This window comes from Marmota monax, unplaced genomic scaffold, assembly GCF_021218885.2.
Source record: "Marmota monax isolate L192 unplaced genomic scaffold, Marmota_monax_Labrador192_F-V1.1 WCK01_AAM20220418_F8-fsc00077, whole genome shotgun sequence".
Lineage (NCBI taxonomy): Eukaryota > Metazoa > Chordata > Mammalia > Rodentia > Sciuridae > Marmota > Marmota monax.
The window spans coordinates 3,699,901-3,719,627 of NW_026694610.1; the positions used below are offsets into that span (position 1 = coordinate 3,699,901).

At 35.2% G+C, this 19,727-nt stretch overlaps 1 protein-coding gene across 4 annotated transcripts in view; it reads right to left on the reverse strand.

The window, feature by feature from the left end:
• Nucleotides 1-1,339: 1,339 nt before the first annotated feature.
• Nucleotides 1,340-19,727, reverse strand: part of Dnajc21 (DnaJ heat shock protein family (Hsp40) member C21) — a 31,416-nt gene continuing 13,028 nt past the window's right edge. The window contains exons 7-13 of one of the 4 annotated variants that reach the window (XR_009224708.1): nt 18,587-18,674; nt 16,183-16,341; nt 15,730-15,772; nt 11,186-11,358; nt 9,182-9,257; nt 8,278-8,675; nt 1,340-1,355 (exon numbers count right to left, since the gene is read on the reverse strand). Coding sequence is in view for 1 of the 4 variants with exons in the window: in XM_046422303.2 (XP_046278259.1) it covers nt 8,511-8,675; nt 9,182-9,257; nt 11,186-11,358; nt 15,730-15,772; nt 16,183-16,341; nt 18,587-18,674 (704 nt within the window). In the remaining 3 variants the exon portion in view is untranslated. Of the gene's footprint in view, nt 1,356-3,093; nt 4,736-8,198; nt 8,676-9,181; nt 9,258-11,185; nt 11,359-15,729; nt 15,773-16,182; nt 16,342-18,586; nt 18,675-19,727 lie in introns of those variants that run through there. The other 3 variants (XR_009224706.1, XR_009224707.1, XM_046422303.2) reach the window with 3 other exon arrangements.

The following is a 19,727-nucleotide window of genomic DNA, read 5'->3' on the forward strand; positions in this document are numbered from 1 at the left end:
TCTTCTAAGGCCTGCCAAAAGGAACCAGCCCTGCCAACACTTTGACTTTAGTCCATAACTATTTTAGAACATCTAATCTCCACACTTTCAAGTTAGTAAGCTTACATGGTTTTATATCAACAAGTTTATAGTAATCTGTTGCAGCAGGAATAGGAAATCAATATTACCCTCATTTTACAAATGGCAAGGCTCAGCTCAGTGAGGTTCTGTAATTTGTTTAAGGTCACACACAGGTGCCTGGCATTTGGGATTCAAACCCAGACCCATTTTCTTGCAAAGCTCAAGTTCTTTTTATCTGAAGGACAATCATCCATTCAATAAGCAATAATTTGGTGAATTATAGGGCAATGCAGGCAGCCTCATGGCAAGTTTTAAATATTTATTTTTATATATGTCTATTCTGGGCTATCCCAGGTGACATTTCCAAAGCAGTTTCCAAACCTCAAGTAAGAGAAGGAACTCATGTTCACAAAGATTTGTCACACTCAGCTGTGCACATCCCTTTTCTGGGAGCTCTTGAGGAAGTTGATTGGGGTTTAGAGACCCAAGGTGGCCCAGGACAGCCTCTTGCAGAAGATCCAGGTTAAGAGGCCCCATGGAATCAAGAGAGATCTGCAATTTGACTCTTCATAGAATGGTGAAGAAAATGAGACTGAAAGAAAACGAGTGAAGACAGACTGGCAATTCAATCCACACACCTTGGTGTACTCTGGGGTGGCAGAGGACAGACTAGGAACAGATGGAGCAAGGATTTAATAGGCATGTGTGTGTCAAGCAGTCTGCCAGCTACTTGCATATGATGTTGCACTAACCTATGAAAAGGGGGTTATCTCCACTTTAAAGGGGATGGGTGCAGAGTTCTCATGTAATATGCCATTAAAACTTGTAATCCTGGGATTTGAACTCATGTGTATCAAACTTCAAGACCCAGACTCTACCTTGATTTTTTCATCCTGCTCTTATGTACAAATGGAGGGCAAAGCCATCTCTACCTTTTAGCTTGAGCTCCCTAAAGAGATTCCTCACATGTCTCCTTGAGGACTCCATGAGGACTTCCTCCTGTTGTGCATTAAAGGCCCATTGGGAAGCAGAACAATGAAGAAGATAGGAGGAAGCTACTTGGGCTTTGGACACATCTCTAACCTTCTGCAGTTACTGAACCTTGGAAGCCAAAAGGTCTGGGTTCAGAGTCATCGCCAGAGAAGCCCCAAGAGCATATCTCTCAGTGGGATCTGAATGCAGAACACACATACCTCAGCTAGGAAGTGGCTGCAGATGGATCTGCCTGCTTTGGATGAGGTAGTTTTTCTTCAAAATCCATGCAGTAAATATATGCCATCTGCATCAACATCACCCTTTAAAACACAATTCAAGGTTGAAGGGACCAATGCATGCAGTACTTTTAAAAAAACATTCAGTGAAAGAAAATTGTCTTGCTGTAGCATTCCTCCCACCCACCCAGAGAGGTCATGTTCCATTTCTGTGGCAGGGAAGGATCCTAAGAAACAAGAGAACTCTCAACATAGATAGCCAAATGGGCTATACCCTCAAAAGATGCTTCCAGCAGAAGATGTTGACTTAATTCTTATTCAATGAAGGAATCAGGAAGGATCAAAAAACAGATCACACCTTGAAATTATTAAGATATTTTCTTATTTGTGCCAATATTCTGGAATTACATTAAATATCTAAATATTTGGTTGGTCTTGGCTAGTGTGAAAATGGTCTGAGCTTCTGTAAAGCCCCATGCTGCTTATCAGATGGCTGGACAGGATGTTGCCCTGAATCTGTCCCTGATCAAAGCCATCATAAGGAGTGCATCCTAAAGTCACAAGTAGATAAACAAGGGCAAATGTATTTGTTGTTCAGAAGAAAAGGGAATCACTCAAAACTGTTTTCATTGCTTCCACATTAAATTCAAATATTTCTGTAAACTGTATAAAAGAAAATTTCATACTGTGGCCTTATTTGTGGCCATAACATAACGTAACATTACCTATCTCATTTAGGTAACTGCGCACATACTGCATATGTGAATCAATCAGAATGAGTCACCATGACAGGAAGTTCAGAAAATCAGTGGCTTCAGAAATAAGGAAGCTTTGTTTCTCCTAAGTACAGAGGAAGGTAGTCTAGGCTCCTGGGGGCCCTTGGAGGATTCAGGTCTAAGGTTTTTTTATACTTATGCTGCTCTGCCCTGGTGAACATCATGATCCCAGAAGGGGGCCAGCCATTCCCTCTTTACTTAAGCTGGCCAAAGAAAGGAGTAAGAGCATACTCATACCTTTAAGGACATGTCACTCAGATCCCTGGCCAGAACTGACAGCTAGCTGCAAGGGGAACAATCTCTATATTCTGGGTGGCTTTGTGCCCAACCACAAATCCGGGTTCTCAAAAGAATGACACTGAGAGGGACAATAGCCTGTGCAATGTGTTTATGGATTATCGGGGAGAGGGGAAATAAATCTACTATCCCTCTCCTACTTTGTGCAAATATATATACTGCTAGTGGAGCATTTGTATTTTTCTAAATGTTTGAAGTGTTTTGTGAGAACTAGAATAACAAACCCTCATGTAGCCCCAATCCCAAATTAACAAACGTTAACATTTTCTTTCAGATTAAAAGTGGGGGAGGGACTCTGAAAATGAGGACCCTTGTGCAGTCAATCCCAATTCCATTCCTTTCCTTCCATTTCCAGAAATGATTGCTTTTTTGAGTGTCTCTTTGGTCTTCATATTTCTATGCTTTGTGTGTGTGTGTCGGGGGGAGACACTGGGGATTGAATTCAGGGGCACTTGGCCACTGAGCCACATCACCAGCCCTATTTTGTATTTTATTTAGAGATAGGGTCTCACTGAGTAGATCAGCACCTCACTTTTGCTGAGGCTGGATTTGAACCAGAGATCCTCCTACCTCAGCCTCCCAAGATGCCACGATTAAAGGCATGTCTGGCTCTACGCTTTTTTCTTTTTTAAATTTTATTTTGTAGTTGTAAATCAACAGAATGCCTTTGTTTATTTTTATGTGGTGCAAAGGGTTGAACCCAGTGCCTCACACGTGCTAGGAAAGCACTCTGACACTGAGCTCTAGCCCCCAAGCTCTCTATGCTTTTTTTCTGTGAATAACAATTGACATAGGATTTCTAAAAACTGCATAAATGGCAGTTTTATCCTCCTTGACAGCTTATTTTCAGTCAATTTTTTTTCCCCAGGACTATCCACATTTGATATTATTCATTCATTTTTACTGGTCAATTGTTTCCCATCTTATAAATTGGCCACAATTTATTTATCTATTTTCTTGTTAATAGGCATTTAGGTTATTTCCATTTTCCTCGGTACAAACAATCCTGCTGTTGGCCGTCTCTTTATACACTCTGCACGGGTTTCTCTAAAGTTCTGCTTCTCAAGCTTTAATGAGCTTGAGTCACCTGAAATATCTTGGTAACTACAGATCTGACTCAGGTCCAAGACAGTGACTGAGAGTTGCATTTTTATTTTTTATTTATTTATTTTTAAGATAACTTTTTCCTTTTTTATGTAGATGCTGAGGATTGAACCCAGTGCCTCACACATTCTAGGCAAGCGCTCTACCGGTGAGCCATAATCCCAGGCCTGTTTTTTTTTTTTTTTTAATATTTATTTTTTAGTTGTAGTTGGACACAATATCTTTATTTATTTTTATGTGGTGTTGAGAATGTTTTACAAAGTGGGGTTCTAGTACATACTGAGAATTGCTGGGTTATAGGGCGTGTACATCATCAACTTTCTCAGACATCATCAAATTGAACAAATTTCACTCCAAATGAAGTGAATGTTTCCATTTCCAAATTCTCACCAACACTTGATCTTGTGAGAATCTTAGCAATCTGAAAGCATGAAACAATAAAGTCACATTTCCCTGATTATTATGATAATGATACTCTTTTCATGGTTTTTAACTATTTAAGCTTTTTTTCCATTTGTATAGTATACCCATTTCTCTAATGCAGCAGTTCCAAGTGTGATCCAAGGGCTCTGAGACACATTTGGCAAGGGTCTGCAAAAGCCCCTCCTTTTCCAATTACATAGCTATGTAAGGCTATATTATCTTCATGTATTTAACTAAAACATATAGAAACGGATTGATTGCTCTGCAGGTAGGAGAGTCCAGCCCTCTTAAGTTAAACATTAAAAAGATTTATAAAATGTAAAACAATGGTATTCTTCTCACTAAACTTTATATTTAGCATGTATTTTTTTTACTTTTAAAAAATTTTCTCAATTTTAATTCTAACACGTATGATCCACATACACAAAAACTCTGGGTTATCAATTTTTTAAAGTATAAAGGGACTGGGAGGTTGTAATGGACATCTGTAATCCTAGCTACTCAAAAGGCCGAAGCAGGAGGACAAGTTCCTTGAACCCAATCTAGTGTCTCTTTAATTATTTAAATAATTAAATAATAGACAAATACATAAATTTGTAAAGGGGTTCAGGACCAAAATGGGTGAGCACTGCTATTCTAACACACAATTGTCATTTCTCACTGATTTGCAGGAGGTTCTTAGGTTTTTCCAGTGTATTCAAGATACTGACCTTGTCAGTTATGTGTACTGCAAACATTTTCTCCAGTCAGCAGCTTGTATTTTTACTTAAGTGCCTATTGTTCTACAGAAGTTTTAGGTGTGATGCAATCCTATTTACTGTAAATGTTGTGTTTTCATGTCTGATTTTAAAGAAATTCTCTGTTCTGCAAAAATCACAAAGATAATTTAAAGATTCTCATTAAAATGTTTTGTTTTTCACATTTAGATCTTTTATACTTGTAATTTGTATTTTGGAAAGGGTGTAGAGTAGTACGTATTATATTTTCACTCTAAAGAAAACTCCCCACAATCTGTTAAAAATCCCACATTATGGGATTTTTAACATATGCACAGACGTGTTTCCGGGCTCTCTGTTCTCATCAGAGTTATGCTGACCTACACAGGCACCAGTCACACATTGCTCTAATACCTCTTAATAATGTTCTTTCATATTAACAAATCCAAGCCTCTTCCTTTTATTCCTCAAATTATCTTTCTTCTTCTCCCCCAACCCCCACCCTTTGGTACCAGAGATTGAACCAGGGGTGCTTAACAACTGAGCCACATTCCCAGCTCTGTTTTATTTGATTTAGAGATAGGTCTTCACTAAGTTGCTGAGGCTGGATCTGAACTTGTGATTCTCCAGCCTCAGGCTCCTGAGCTGTTGGGATTACAGGTGTATGCCACCATACCTAAAAAGTTGATTCTTCTTAAAAGTAACCCCCTACCAAGGTTAACAAAGTTTGGAGTGTGATAAAAGGATTACTATGTTGAGAGGCTAAGCAGCATCCCCTAACCAGCTGTGGAGTTCATATCTGTCTGAGCTCAGCTTTCTCTGGAGCAAAAGATCTAACAATCATTTTTTACTTTCCTTCTACAAATCCCAAGAGCCTATAATTTTAGCATTAAGTAAACATTAAGTAAATTAGCTGATGAAGAAAAGGCTAATTGTAATGAGTAGAAATACTTCAACATTGCATATTATTAATAAAGTGAATTTAGGAATTTGCCCATAGGGTCATAAGGTTCTATTTATTGCTTTATGTTGAAAGTTAGGCTAGAATCAGTACCACACCACACAGCATTCTCAAGGTTTTGGGATCCTCTAAAATGAAATTTACTGTAAGAATTAATTTCAGGGACAATTTCTACAAATACTAAAGTAGCTTTCCATATGAAAATTCTGCAGAGGAAGACTTAAAGAAAATGAAATCTTCTGATAAAATCCTGTAAGTATTATTACAACACAAAAATACCAATATTGCTCTACTAGCAATCAACACACACTCTGATAAGACAGATCTTCTAAAAATTCATGCACCGTGGAGCTCTTTCTCCTTTGTGACCCAAGTCAAGAATTAGCAAAATCACTTTTTTGGGGGAGGGGGGGGCGGGGGGGGCTAATTCTTGACTTTGTTCACAAAGGATATTGTCCTATTTTGAAATAGGGAAAGTCTAAATGGGTTTTATAGAAGCCTAAACTCTTGCTCCATTGAAGACTCATAGGGGGAAAAAAAAAAGAGGATTTTCCTTAACTCTCTTCTCCCAGAGTCAATGTTATCTTCACATCTGAACCAAGTTACATCAAGATAGTTGCTACTGACCCTTAATGAAATCAATGCAAAATATGTGCTCCTGTATTTTAGAATATGATTTTGCCTCAAACAAAACTGCCACTGATTCACCAAAAATATTATTTTACCCCTGGCATCATATGTATGTTCTTGTTTTCTTCTTCAGATGTAGATTTAGGAAACAAATTCCTTTAAAACTGCATGCACACATGATTTAATGTGCACACTTCTATCTGCAAATATTTTAATTAAAAAAGATTTAATTCATTTAAATTGGGCAGTATTTTGTATAAAGCTTTTGTTTTAAAAATTGTTTTCATATATACTATTTTATTTGCCTTCATAATGATCCTGTATGATGAATGGAGATAATACTATTATACTAAGCAATTTGTTGTAATAAGGAAAATGAAGAGAGGATTTATCATCATCATATCAGATTAGAGACACGATCACTAACTTCCAATCACAACTGATGAAGATCTTTTGAAAAGTAAGGTTGATTTTTTTTTTTTTTGTCAAACTGAGTAACAGTGACAAGTAACTCCAATCAATACTCACATGAAGCAAAAACAAATTAAACACAAGCATGGTCAATACAGAGGAAAGCAAAGAAGGTTTAAAGAACATTTATAAGCCACTCTCTGCCCTTTAAAATATATTTATATTTTTTTCACTATATAATAATATGTGACTTACATGTGCTTCTATTTACCTACATTCCTATTCATAATTATGACCAACTTTATTAGATAGTGTTCAAATGAAGTCTGGGAGGAAAAGATCAGAATATACAAAACTGGCTAGTATTGCCCCTGAAAGATGGAGAAAGTTGGGGAAAGAACAATTGCAAGGAATTAATAATAGTAGTTAAAAACAGAAAAGTAATATGGTTAAAAAACAAACAAACCAAAACCCCAAATCTTTAAATACAAAAGAAAAAAAAATTAAGACTCAAATGCATATTTTTAAATCAGTAACAGAATCAATAACCAACACTATACATAAAGCTATCAGAAAAGACCTTGCTATTGAGGACTCTTAGTATTTCAGAGCTTACACATATTAACATTTCCTTCATTTGAAGATTTGAGGATATAAGATCAGGAATAATCACATGAAACAGAAAATACACATTTCAAGCTGGTGAGTTTAAAATCACTTTCAAGACCAATTTAAAGAACGGAGTATTTAATCTATTCTAAACTTGACTCACCACTTATTTATATTGTGTATTTGGTCACACACAGTTATAATGATTCTCTAGCTTCTTTTTGATTTTATATTCACCACTGCTACAGAGTAGATGGCTTTCAAGCATCTGCCCTATCAAATCATCTTTCATTAAGAAAGCTTTTTTTCATTGAATGATGAAAAGAAAAAAAAAAAAAAAACAAGAAAGAAACTCAATGAAGAACAAACCCTTTGTTAAGGAGTCAGTAAAATTTGGAAACATCTGCTTGCTACCTGTTACGTTCATAAACATCACCATGTCTATGGAGAAAGTGCCAGTTAAATTGATTTGCCTCTACCTCTACAATTCAAATCAGAATTAAAAAACAAAAAAAATGTATCTTTTGGCAGTACGAAGGGTTGAACCCAGAGCCTCACACATGCTAGGCAAGTGCTCTACTAATAAGTTACATCAAAAGCCCTTTTTATTTCATTTTGAGACAGGGTCTTGGTAAATTGCCCAGGTTAGCCTTTAACTTATGACCCCTCTTCCTGCCTCTGCCTCCTGAGTAGTGGGGATTACAAGTGTGCCACCACCATACTAGGCTTTAAGATATTATTCCTGAAACACAATCATACATGTTTAATTAGTTCCCACCTATCATTGTCCTTGAGGAAAAAAAAGAACAGAGTACTTGACAATTGCTTATTTAAAAATAATTTAAAAGTCAGAACTGGAGTCATGGTGTCAGGTGGAAAAGAAACCTAGGGTGATTTTTAAACGATCTGAGTTTTTGACAGATTACAAATCAAAATTTAAAAGCAATAAACAAATAAAAATACATAGTGTGAAATTCACAAAAAGAAGGAAAAAGGGGCATTTGTGTTAAAATAATTTAATTCTCCCTGTACATCTCTGTTCACGTGAGAAATCAAGGTACACACTTTACAATATTTACCTGTTTTGAGACATTCAAGTCAATTCAGACGGCAAAAGTAGAATTCAATCACTAGTGAAATGTTTAAAAATATATATATTAAACAAAAAAATGTCTTTATAAGATAAAAAATAATCTTCCACAATGCAATAAATTGCAGATCACTGAAATTTTAACTCTTTAGATGATTTCAGTTCAGTTTTTGGTTTCAAAATTTAGAGACAGTTTAAAAAAAAAGTGTGTTGGCAGAATTTCTATCTGTTTTTACGTTTCTCTTTCTTGCTTCGACTACTTGTTACACTGGTTAAAGATGAAGATGGAGGTGCTCTTGCATGACCGGTAGCTTTCAGATGGTCAAAAAGTTTATTCCGGGATGGAAATTCACTATGGCAGGTTGTACAGCTGATAAGAATATCACTCTGAGAAGGGGAACAAAACATAAATAAAACAAGTGTTATCACTTGAGAACAGTGTTTAAACATCAAATATCTTCAAAATACAACTTAAAAAAAAAAAAAAAAGCTACCAAAACAGGTTCACTGAAAGCGGATATTCCTGGAATTTAAATCTCATCAACTAATACCATCAGCTCTAAGCATTCTGAGATTTTCAATGGCATGCACCACACAGACTAGAGAACTTATATTTATGCTTCATAATTAATCATCAGAATTTGATACAGAGTTTAGATTATAATATAAAATAGTACCTATTCTAGTATCTAGTATTTCTAATATACTTCTCATTTAGAAGAAAAAAATGATAGTAGTAGATATATAAATTCTGCCTTCAGCATGCAAAACCATGATGGATCCACATGTTGCAGATTGTTGGGGAAGGATTAACCCCATACACATTTTTATCTTTAGGACATTATGCTGCTCAAACAAGACCCACCAAAGATGTGAATATGGTTTTGACCTACCAGTATTTGTGGTTCAGCAGGTATTTTGACAGTTTTTTTCACATCTTTGGTTTTCTTTCCTTTGGGCTTAGGAACACTGGAAAATAAATTATTTAGCATAATACAAAATAATGTACCCTTTTTAACTGTCATCTTGCTTCAAGAACAATCAAAAGATGAGATGTACTTTAAAGGCTAGTTCATTAATTTTAATGGCTAATTTAATCTTCACATGGTCACTAAGCAGCTTTAAAAAGTACCTGCAGAGATTAAATTAAATAACAAATTTGGCACAAAAATTAAGTAATTTACTTAAAATAGTTGAAACAAAAACAAAAATAATACCTCTAAAATATCTCCGAATATTTATACAGTGTATTTTAATAAAAAGCAAACCATCTTCATAACCAGTCAGAAGTAATGATGATCTATGATATTAAGTGCGGTTGCACAAAAAACATCAAGTTCTTGAGCCTTATCATTCAATAATTTCATGGCAATATAAAGACATTATAATGCATTTTTCATAAAATTAAAATTTTCTCCATGTAGGAAATTTACTTTCATTAACAAATGATGTCCTGATCTGGTGGGCTTTCCCCTGTACCCTTTAAACCAGAAACTGCCTGACAGAGCAGTCAGGGTTTTCCTGTTCTGCTTGAACTCTGAATATTTCTCTACACAATTTCCTCTATGAATCTTAAACAGTTGGATACAATACTTTTCTTTTATTTATTTATTTTTATGTAGTGTTCAGGATGGAACCGAGGCCTCGCATGTGCTTGGCAAGCACTCTACTGCTGAGCCACAAGCCCAGCCCCCATATACAAACAGTTTTTAATGAAGCACTTTTCACTAAGTAGCCAGAGTGTCTACACACTACAGAGAAACAGCAGAGCCCCTGCAGAAAGGTCTCAGAGTTAGGAGACCAGTTGAAGGGTGGAGTGGTAATGCATCTATCTCAAACCTACCATTTCTCAGCTCTACTTCATGGCCCACTCCTTGTACCCACCAAACAGCCCAAGATCCCCTACAAGACACTCAAACCTCATGGAGACAGATGTTCTAGGTGCTTTCAAGTGACTAATCGGGCAGAAAGGGATTAACTGCCAGCTTTTCCACCTATCAGCTCTTGTCTTTGGACAAGTTAACCTGAGATTCAGTTCTTCTCATTTGTCAAATAGGAACAAACACCTAGCATCTACTAGCTGTGTTGTTCCTTGTCCTCCTTTTCTACACAAAGAGCCTCAGTCATGTGTTTCTCTTTCACACTACTCTTTCTGAATTCCCCACACCCCTAAGTGCACTCCACTGCCCTATCACTTCAGCTCCAACATTGAGCTTTTTCACTTACTCTGCCACTTTACTCTTGTACTTAGACTTTAGCTGTTTTCTAAGAGAACAAAAACCTGAGGCTACTGTTTAAATCCTTCCTCAAGGAATAAGAAACAACTCTGTATTCTAGAGGAACAGATAAGGATGGGGACAAGGAAGTCAGACAAGAAGCTAGGAGAAGGACTAGATCTCTTCCCTGAGTAAGACTTTCCTCTAATCCACCACTGAGAATTCTGGCAGCACCAGGACTCCAGGGTTTCTTTTAGCAGGAAGACCCAAGCTGCTGACCTGTACTCTGACAATGCCATGGGGCTGAACACAGCATGCTGTCCCAAGCATGAAGATTTACTTGGTAAAGCTCGAGGGGAATCAGGGTGGGGAAATAGACTCAAAGGCAGTCTTGGTCTCATTTGAATGTCAAGGCCAAAATAAAAACAAGGGCAGTGCAAGGAAAACTGGAACTGAATCAGTGTTTCTGGTCATGTTGCTGAACTGTCTGTGACCATAGTACTACAGGATTCTGTTTCTAACAAGCCTGACTCATTCCTCTGTCTCTTTCTCTCTCTGTGTGACTCTATATCTATGTACAGTTTACACCTATCTTATTCATGGAAAGAAAATTTTGATATATAAAAGTTATCTTTATCATCAAATTCAGTAATTAGAAAATAATATGCAACTCTCACTTACCTTTTAGCTTCACTTTTTGGATCATCACAAGGTTCAATGGTCTCTGTGACATTGACATTTTCTTGGGGACTATCTTCTAATTTTTTGGCACTGTCTTGATTTAAGTTGATATTTTCTGGATCAACCTTTATTCCTTCTCCAGGTCCATTTTCATTACAATTGTCATCATAATTCTAGGTGAGAAAATATACATGCCATTACAAAACAAATATATCTAATACTGATTTCTTATATTATCAAATAGTTATAATAAATTGATAAATGTCCCCATATACTCTAGTAGGTAGATTTCAGGAATTAAAAAGGAGAAGTAGGTACATCAGGCAAGGAGTAGCTCCACTTCAGAGACCTTTAGAATATCTTTCTAAAATACTCATTTAATTATATAAAAAAATTAGCAAAAAAGGAAGAGAGAATTTTACATATTATGTCCAATCACAATTTAATGAGGTATAGCATTTACATTTTTCCATGTTTTCTAACTGATTAGCAATGAGCAACTATTTTTTTATAGTTAAAAAACAAAACATTTAAAAGTGTAAATATTATCCCTAATTCTAACTTTAGAGATTACACCATGAGCTTATGTATGTAACAACAAAAAAATTTTTATAGGTGAAATGATTCGGTTATGAGAGGTGGAACCTAATCAGTGGATTAATCCACTGATGCTGATTAACTGGGTGGTAACTGTAGGCATGTATGGAGTGGTTGGAGGAAGAAGGCTATTGCTGGCACAACTTTGGATTTTATATTTTGTCTCTGGTGTATACAACTCTCTGCTTCCTGATATCATTTCTTGATCTGCTATCCTCCACCATGCCCTTCTGCTATGATGTTCTGCCTCACCTCAGGCCCAGAGTTATGGAGTTGGCGAACCATGAACTAAATCTCTGAAAATGTGAGCCAAAATAAACTCTTCTTCCTTGCAGTTTTTCTTGTTGGGTATACTGGTCAGTTACTCAAAAGATGACTAAAACAGAATTTGGTAACTGACAAGCGGTGTCATTACTATAACTGACCCAACCACATGGTTCAGAAGCCTTTGGAGCTGGTTTTGGGGTGAGGTGGGGGAAATTTTGAAAAGTTTAGATATAAAAAATTGGAAAAGTTTTAGAATGTTATAAGTAGGCTTATGGGCAATTCTAGTTGGAGCTGAGAAGACCAGAATGCTCACAGAACTGTGGACAGTAAAGACTGGGCTCATGGGGTCTCAGAAGAAGAGACTCTACTAGAAATTGAACCAGAGGCCATTCAAGTTATGTTCTGGCAAAAAAGTTATATACACCTTGCCCATGTACTGAGATTTTTTATAAGGTTGAATTTAAAGATGATGTGCTAATTATTCTGGCAGAGAAAATTTCAAGGCAGAACAGCATTCAGGTGGTGGCATGGATATTGCTAGAAGCTTTTTAGATAAGTTTACTGTGATTAAGAGCAGAAAACAGACAGAAAAATCTGAAAAACTTTGGAGTTCTCGTGGGGATTCCCGGAGAGTTCCCATTGGTTGGGGAAGTGCGGGAACTCCAAAGTAGCAGGCCAAGGCGGACAGTAAAGGTCTAATATACAACCAAATCAATCCAGCATCATCTTAATGGCTTGCCTCTCAACCAATACTATTGGCAAAATGCCAGGGGCCATTCCGACTCGGCTATGGCTCTCAGCAAGCATCCAAGAATTTGCCTTGAGTCTCAAATGAGATTTTGGACTGGGACTTTTGGGCAAGGCTGAAACTGTTAAGACTATGGGAACGCCTGTAAATGGACTAAATGCATTTTGCATTGTGAGACAGTCATGGACAAAAAAAGGGAGCATGGACAGACTCTTATAATTTACTTTTGAGGAAGGAGTTCAGAAGTAATGTGTTCAAATTTTAGTTACACCAAAGCTCAAGTATAAGACAATGCAAGAATTTTCATATGTGACATGATCTAACAAGAGGTGGAACCTAATCAGTGCATTAATCCACTGATATGGATTAACTGGGTGGTAAATGCAGGCAGGTAGGGTGTAGCTCAAGAAAATACTTCGGGATAAGCCTTCAGGGATTTGTACTTTGACCCCGAAGCAGCTCTTTCTCTCTGCTTCCTGGTTACCGTGTCCTGAGCTGCTTTCCTCCACCATGCTCTTCTGCCATTAATGTTCTACTTCATCTTAGGCTCAGAGCTGGCAAACTATGGATGACTCCTCTAGGTGAGCCAAACTAAACTTTTCATCCTTTAAATTTTTCTACCTGGGTTTTTTTGGTCATAGTGAAAAAAAGCTGACTAAAACAATGAAAATCGTCTACAACAGCCATTCATCCAATGCATTTGGCATCTCATTTCATAATTCTTGCCTGAACCATTTATTATACTGGTGATTACAGAACAGTGATTTTCTATCTCTATTACTTATGCCACTTAAATTTGTACTAGCTCATATTTTTCTATAATAAAGTTTTCCCATTTCCATTTTCCCAACCTTTTTGTAAACTCAATATAGATACATGAATTTTTTTAATAAAATCAATATGTAAAAATCTATCACCATTATTTCTTTTTATGACTCAAATTTTCTCACATTGGCAAGTTCTGTAAGCAGGGTCTTAAGGACTGATGACATATCCCTATGAGCTTTTTAGCACTTCCTTAGTTTCTAGTGTTAAGTGTTCTAGGCTCACCTTCTTTATCTCAGTCACGGAATCATCCATTTCTCCAAAAACCAAGCCTGCCTTTCTTTGTCAGAGAAAAGGAACTTAGAAACCAAGATGTGGGTGCTAACTTTGCTCATTGCCGAGGGATGTCACTACTTCTAGTTCATTGCTGTTTTAAATCATGAACTCCTACCAACATCTCCAATTCCAATCTTCCTCTCTTTTCCTTAATTTGAATTTATATTTCTTTTCTACCACAGAGAATCTAGTTTCTAACAGTATAATATATTTATCCACTATCTCTGTCCTATAATATAAAAGAGTTTCAGAAATACCTTATTAATACTACCAAAACCCAACTAAATTCAAGACTTAGTTTCTTTGCAGTTAACTTTATCTTTTGACTATTATCTCATGAGTTTAGAAAGTGCTTGTGTTCAAAATTCAAAACTTAGCAACCACACTGAAAAGTTGAACTAATCCTTTTTTGTCAGAATCATTTGTTTCTATTTACATTCAGTTTTAGTCCTTTAGGTTTGAGGGCTTTGTTTTATAATTCTTTTTGGTTTATCCAACTGGTTTTGTTCTTACTGTTATTTAATCATACAAAAAACCTTCCCAATCTGGAGTGCCAGAATTATACTTGCTGCCTGCTTCTCTTTGGTCCATCAGTACATGTCTCTACACTGCCTTCCACTTCAAGAGAGCTTAGAAAATACCAGGAAAAGTGCTACATACAGAACACTTATCTGAACCTAACATAATCAGAAATTGTAAACAAGAGGTGCTATAAAGAAATATTAGCTATGGAAGGAAAAAAATGGAGTAGTCACTTGAAGCATTTTGTCAATTAAGAAAATACTAACACAATAGAACCCATTCTCCGTGAATTATAACAGGCTTGTGTTAAGTATAAATTCTTCTTTGCTATAAACTCTGTCCTTATTCTAGTGGTATTCACTCATATAAAGAAAAGAGAAAATGTTCTAAACTAGTGATTATAGGGTCTTTGAGTGAATGATGGTACAAGTAAATTTATTAAAAGAATATATGATTTGCTATGCTGATTTATAACTGAAGCAAAAAAAGTTCCAAATTACAATTTAAACAGTGATTTATTTGTACCATATATCATTTTTGGAATAGGAAAGTGATAAAAACTACCTAATAGATTATTATAACCATTTGGATAAATAAGCCAAATCTAAACTTATGAGAAATTATTAATAGATTACCTAAATGTTTTTAAAAAACATTTACTGCTTATTAATATAACTAAGTTATATTAAAATGACACAAAATCAATCCAATTTGCTTTAGAACTACCAAATATCATTACTAAAATGGACAAGCTTGCAGTTTTTACAGGTTCCAGAGTCATCCATAAGATTGTGTTTGGCATGTGTAATGACACCATAATACTAAAGAATAATACTATAAACTGATTCTGAATACCAACTGTGAAATATTTAAACTTCTGAGTTATAGAAATATTTTCTCAATATATCATTATGAGTTTTTAATCAAATGTTCCTTCTGCAATATTTCACTGATGTTGTTAGCAGAATAAAATTAGAAATATAATGATATTCTTAGCTTTAGATTTTAGGTGACTTGAAAGTCCAATCATCAGATGTATCCATACTTTTTTAATATGGCACTCAGATAATTCTTACCAGGAGAGTTATACATATGAAAAATTTAAACCTGAAACAGCAATTTAATTACATATATAGAAGGGGGGACGCAAGGGATAAAGAAAATACTTTCACTTCCTTTTAATCAATTTGATAACCAATATAAAATTATGGAATAAACCTACTCTCTTTAATACAAGCTAAATGGAATGAATGAAAGTTCTGTAACTTTATAAATGATATTTAATGTTAATAAAACCTTTTCAACATACCTGTGCCGGTTTTTGTTTCTTTTTCTTCTGTTTTTTAGAAAGCCTAAGAGCAAATATACATAAAAATGTTAAACAGTTGACTTTGTGAAAACTCACCAAGTGAAAGGAAGAAAATATTGAAATGAAATATTAGTGGTAAAGAAATATTTTAAAATATTTAATATTGTAAAGCACTAAAAATAAAAGCAAAATATTCATATTGTAACTTTTGAGAACAGCAGCAGTGGTTAAATGGTTGCCTAAGTATGAAACTGCTTTTAATACTGTCATAACATATTCTGTAAAAATTAGATCTGACATCCTGTCTTTACCCACTTCAACCCGATGAAGTTCCATCAACTATAAGGGACTGAAAAAATATTAGCATAACAGAAAATTTTTAAGACAAAATAGCATTTAAATAATCTCTAAATGTGACAAATATATCTAGTGAAATTTAATATTAAAAAGTACTTTTGCTTTGTTGTGTCTTCTATTTCTTCCTCGGAATTGGCATTCAATAGATTTTCATCTATATGAGATCCTGAAAAATTTTCTTCTTCTTCCTCCAATTGTTGTTTTAACAAGGCAACCATTTCCCGATGCTTCTTTGACTTTTCATGATTCTTCATGCTGAAAGAAGAATCTGATATGAGTAGCTGTACTAATGTTCATATATTCTCAGGGAAGTTGCTGGATGATTGCAACCAAGTTGAAATTGCCATATGTTTGGAATTTTTTTTACAGAGCAACAGAAGTTGGTCAGGACTGCCCAGATAGTAAGGCCTCTGGGATCTCAGCACTCCCCTCATTTTCTTCCTTTTTAATTTTTATATATTTTTTTCCTTCTTTTCTTGCAAAATTCTCTATTTGTTATTTTCTCTTAATGCATGATTTTGTACCTTTATTTCAAGAAAATATTATTTTTATGAATAAAATAAAACAAAAAACATTGAACAAAAGAAACTATCAGAACAAAAAGGCAAGCCCCACAGAGGGAGAAAATATTTGTCATATATATATTTTTCAATTCTTGAAATTAAAGCTTTCTCCACAATTTCCTTTTAATCACTAAGTATTTGCTAAAAGTGGCTTCTGTATTTCAGGCCATGCTACAGTCTTTCAGGGATCACTGAAAATGGAAAGATAAACATTCTAACTTCAAAAGGAATACCCCTAGAGTAACAGTGATATGAAGGCTTGAAGGACAAAAGTAGTTTACTTTCTTTTGCTTTTTCAACAGCTGATTTTCACCTTCTCAAGCGGAGTCTACCTTCTCACTCCTACTACCCTGAATCTAAGTTCAAACACATGTTTGAAACTGTACAGAATGCTATTTCAATGTATCTACAGGGAACTAAAAAACATTTCACAAAATAGACCTCACAATATTAGAGTTAGATATACTAGAATGTAGGAGAGTTAGGCCTAGGATATAATTCAATAATAGTGCTTGCCTTGTATGCAAAGAACCCTGGGTTCCAACCCCAGCACTGAAAAAGAAGAAGAGGAAAGTAGGATACCTGTGTCACTCAATACTTCATGTCATCTGTTCAGACTTTTGACTTCCCAAATTTTGATTACTACTTTTCCTTCCAAGTAAAATTCTCCTTCAGAACAAAGCCCCTTGGATAAATTAAGATATAATCACTGTATTATAAATAAGTGCTCAAAATGATAAGGTCATGTCAAAAAGACATAAGAAGCTGGCCTGAAGGAATTCTGAGCACATCTATAAATATGTGATCACACTGACAAAAATTTACAAATTCAATAATAAAAGAAAATTAATAATAAATACATAAATAAGGTAGATAAATGGGGGGAAGAGAGGGTGCTTGTTTTTACAAGAGAACACCAAATGCTGATTAATAAATGCAGAAGGAGCAGAAAAGCATCATTTGGCAACCAACACAAGGAAGACTTGTAAAGGTCGAGTATTCCTTATCCAAAATAAACATATCGTATCGTAAGATATCTTGGGGATGGGATCCAAGTTTAAACACAAAATTCAGCTATGTTTCACAAACATCTTGTACAAATAGCCTGAAGGTAATTTTATACAATATGTTCAATGTGCCTGCATTTTGACTAGGTCCGTTGCAAGAAAAGAGGTGCAGAATTTTCCTACTTATATCTGCACTCAAAATTTTTGTTTAGGATTTGGGAGAATTTCAGATTTTGAATTTTCAGATTAGCGATACTCAACTCATGCAAGATGAAAATTGTCAATGGACGCTACATTTGTGGGGATTTCTCCCTACAGATTAAACATGTTTCTAAGGAAAATTTTTGCAAGGGAAAAAAGTACTAATTCTGCAATAGAAAAACTGAATAACACCTTGATTAGGTAATCAAAATGATCACCAATGAAGAGGTGACTTTGTGTGTCCCCAGATATGAACCCTTAAGAATGTTATGAAGTATCCACCTGGAGATGCACAACTGGAGTCTAATTGTGAAGTAGCAAACCCTAAATAAGAGAACCCTTAAGAATGTTATGAAGTATCCACAGTTTGGCAGTTTAAAGTTCCTAGGCTGGTATTAACAACATCCATGGAACAGCAATGGTTGGACATTTGATGCCAATAATGGGGATAGATGATTGCAATCTAGCCTCCTCAACTGTATGACTATGTCTTGTCTCAACAAGCAGAACTTCTTTCTGGAAACATCATGTGTGTTTAAAAAGCAGATATTACATAGGAATAATGAGATGAATGACAATTGGTACAACAGGCTTAACTACTGGTACAAAAACTTCTTTCTTCCCAGTAGGGGTTAGTGATCTACTGCTGTAAGCAAAGTCTTTTAAGGACATTCAAAGTGTTACATTTTACCTCAAAAGAAAAGGTGAGTTCAATGATATTAAACTTACGCCTTTTCTGTCTTGAAAGATTTGTCACATGCTGGGCAGTAAAGGTCATCATAAAGCTCAGTATCCTCCGCCTCATCACTATCTTTACCTAAGAGAGGAAAGCCTATGGTAAGAATCCTATTTGGTTAGAATACAAACCTAAAGTAACAAATGATAAATGAATCTAAAACAAAAATAAAAACAAAAACAAAAGCAAACCAACCATAGGCTGTCAGGACTTGAATTGGTCTTTCAAAAGCAACAAAAGCTTTCAAATAAATCACCATATTTTACACATTCTTTTCATAAATATGCTCAGAAGATTCAGAAAATCTGTGAATCCTAAGTGGGAACTCAGTGTAGAACATCAAACGCCATTTTAATATTCAACCACAAAGCAGGTTTTTCAACACAGGTTTTTACAACTGTGATCTACTCTGATAAGCTTAAACTTAGCTTACCACAGTCCATTATTACTGAACAGGTCTTAAAACAGTATATTATATGGAAAAGTTTAAACATTTTCTTTACAGCCCTTTTTATAAGCTTGAGGTTTTATTAAAAACAGAATAATTACTATCATTGTAATCCCATGAAATCCAAGTGACTAAGGAGCTCAAATGGAATTCTTCCAACAACAATCCCATATTCTACTTTTTAGGAAATAAAAAATAAATTAATGCCATTTGGGATTTATTATTACCAATAATAAAGATCCCAAGGTATCTCTTTCATATTCTACATTCTGGTTCTTTATAAGTAATGTTAATATAAGTCTGAAGAACTACTCACTGAAGTCACAAATAACCAAAATACATCCTATTAGGGTTAATGTCCAGGACAGTAGTTCCCCTTAACCACAGGATTTATTCCAAAACCTTTGGTGGATACCTGAAAACACAGATACTACCAAATTATATAAATGAATGCCTTTTCCACCTTAACCAAGCACTTACTACAAACGGTGGCTGTAACTTTGCAGTTTGAAATTGAATAGTAAAACTAGTATGGATTGTTTTTCTTCTTTACAATTTCATAGTTACAAGATTCATTCTTACTTGATTGAGTTCTTAGTAATCTCCGCACGACTTTTTTCCTTTCCTTAAATCAAAAATTTCCACCTTTTATTTTATTTATTTACATTTATTTATTTAGGTACCAG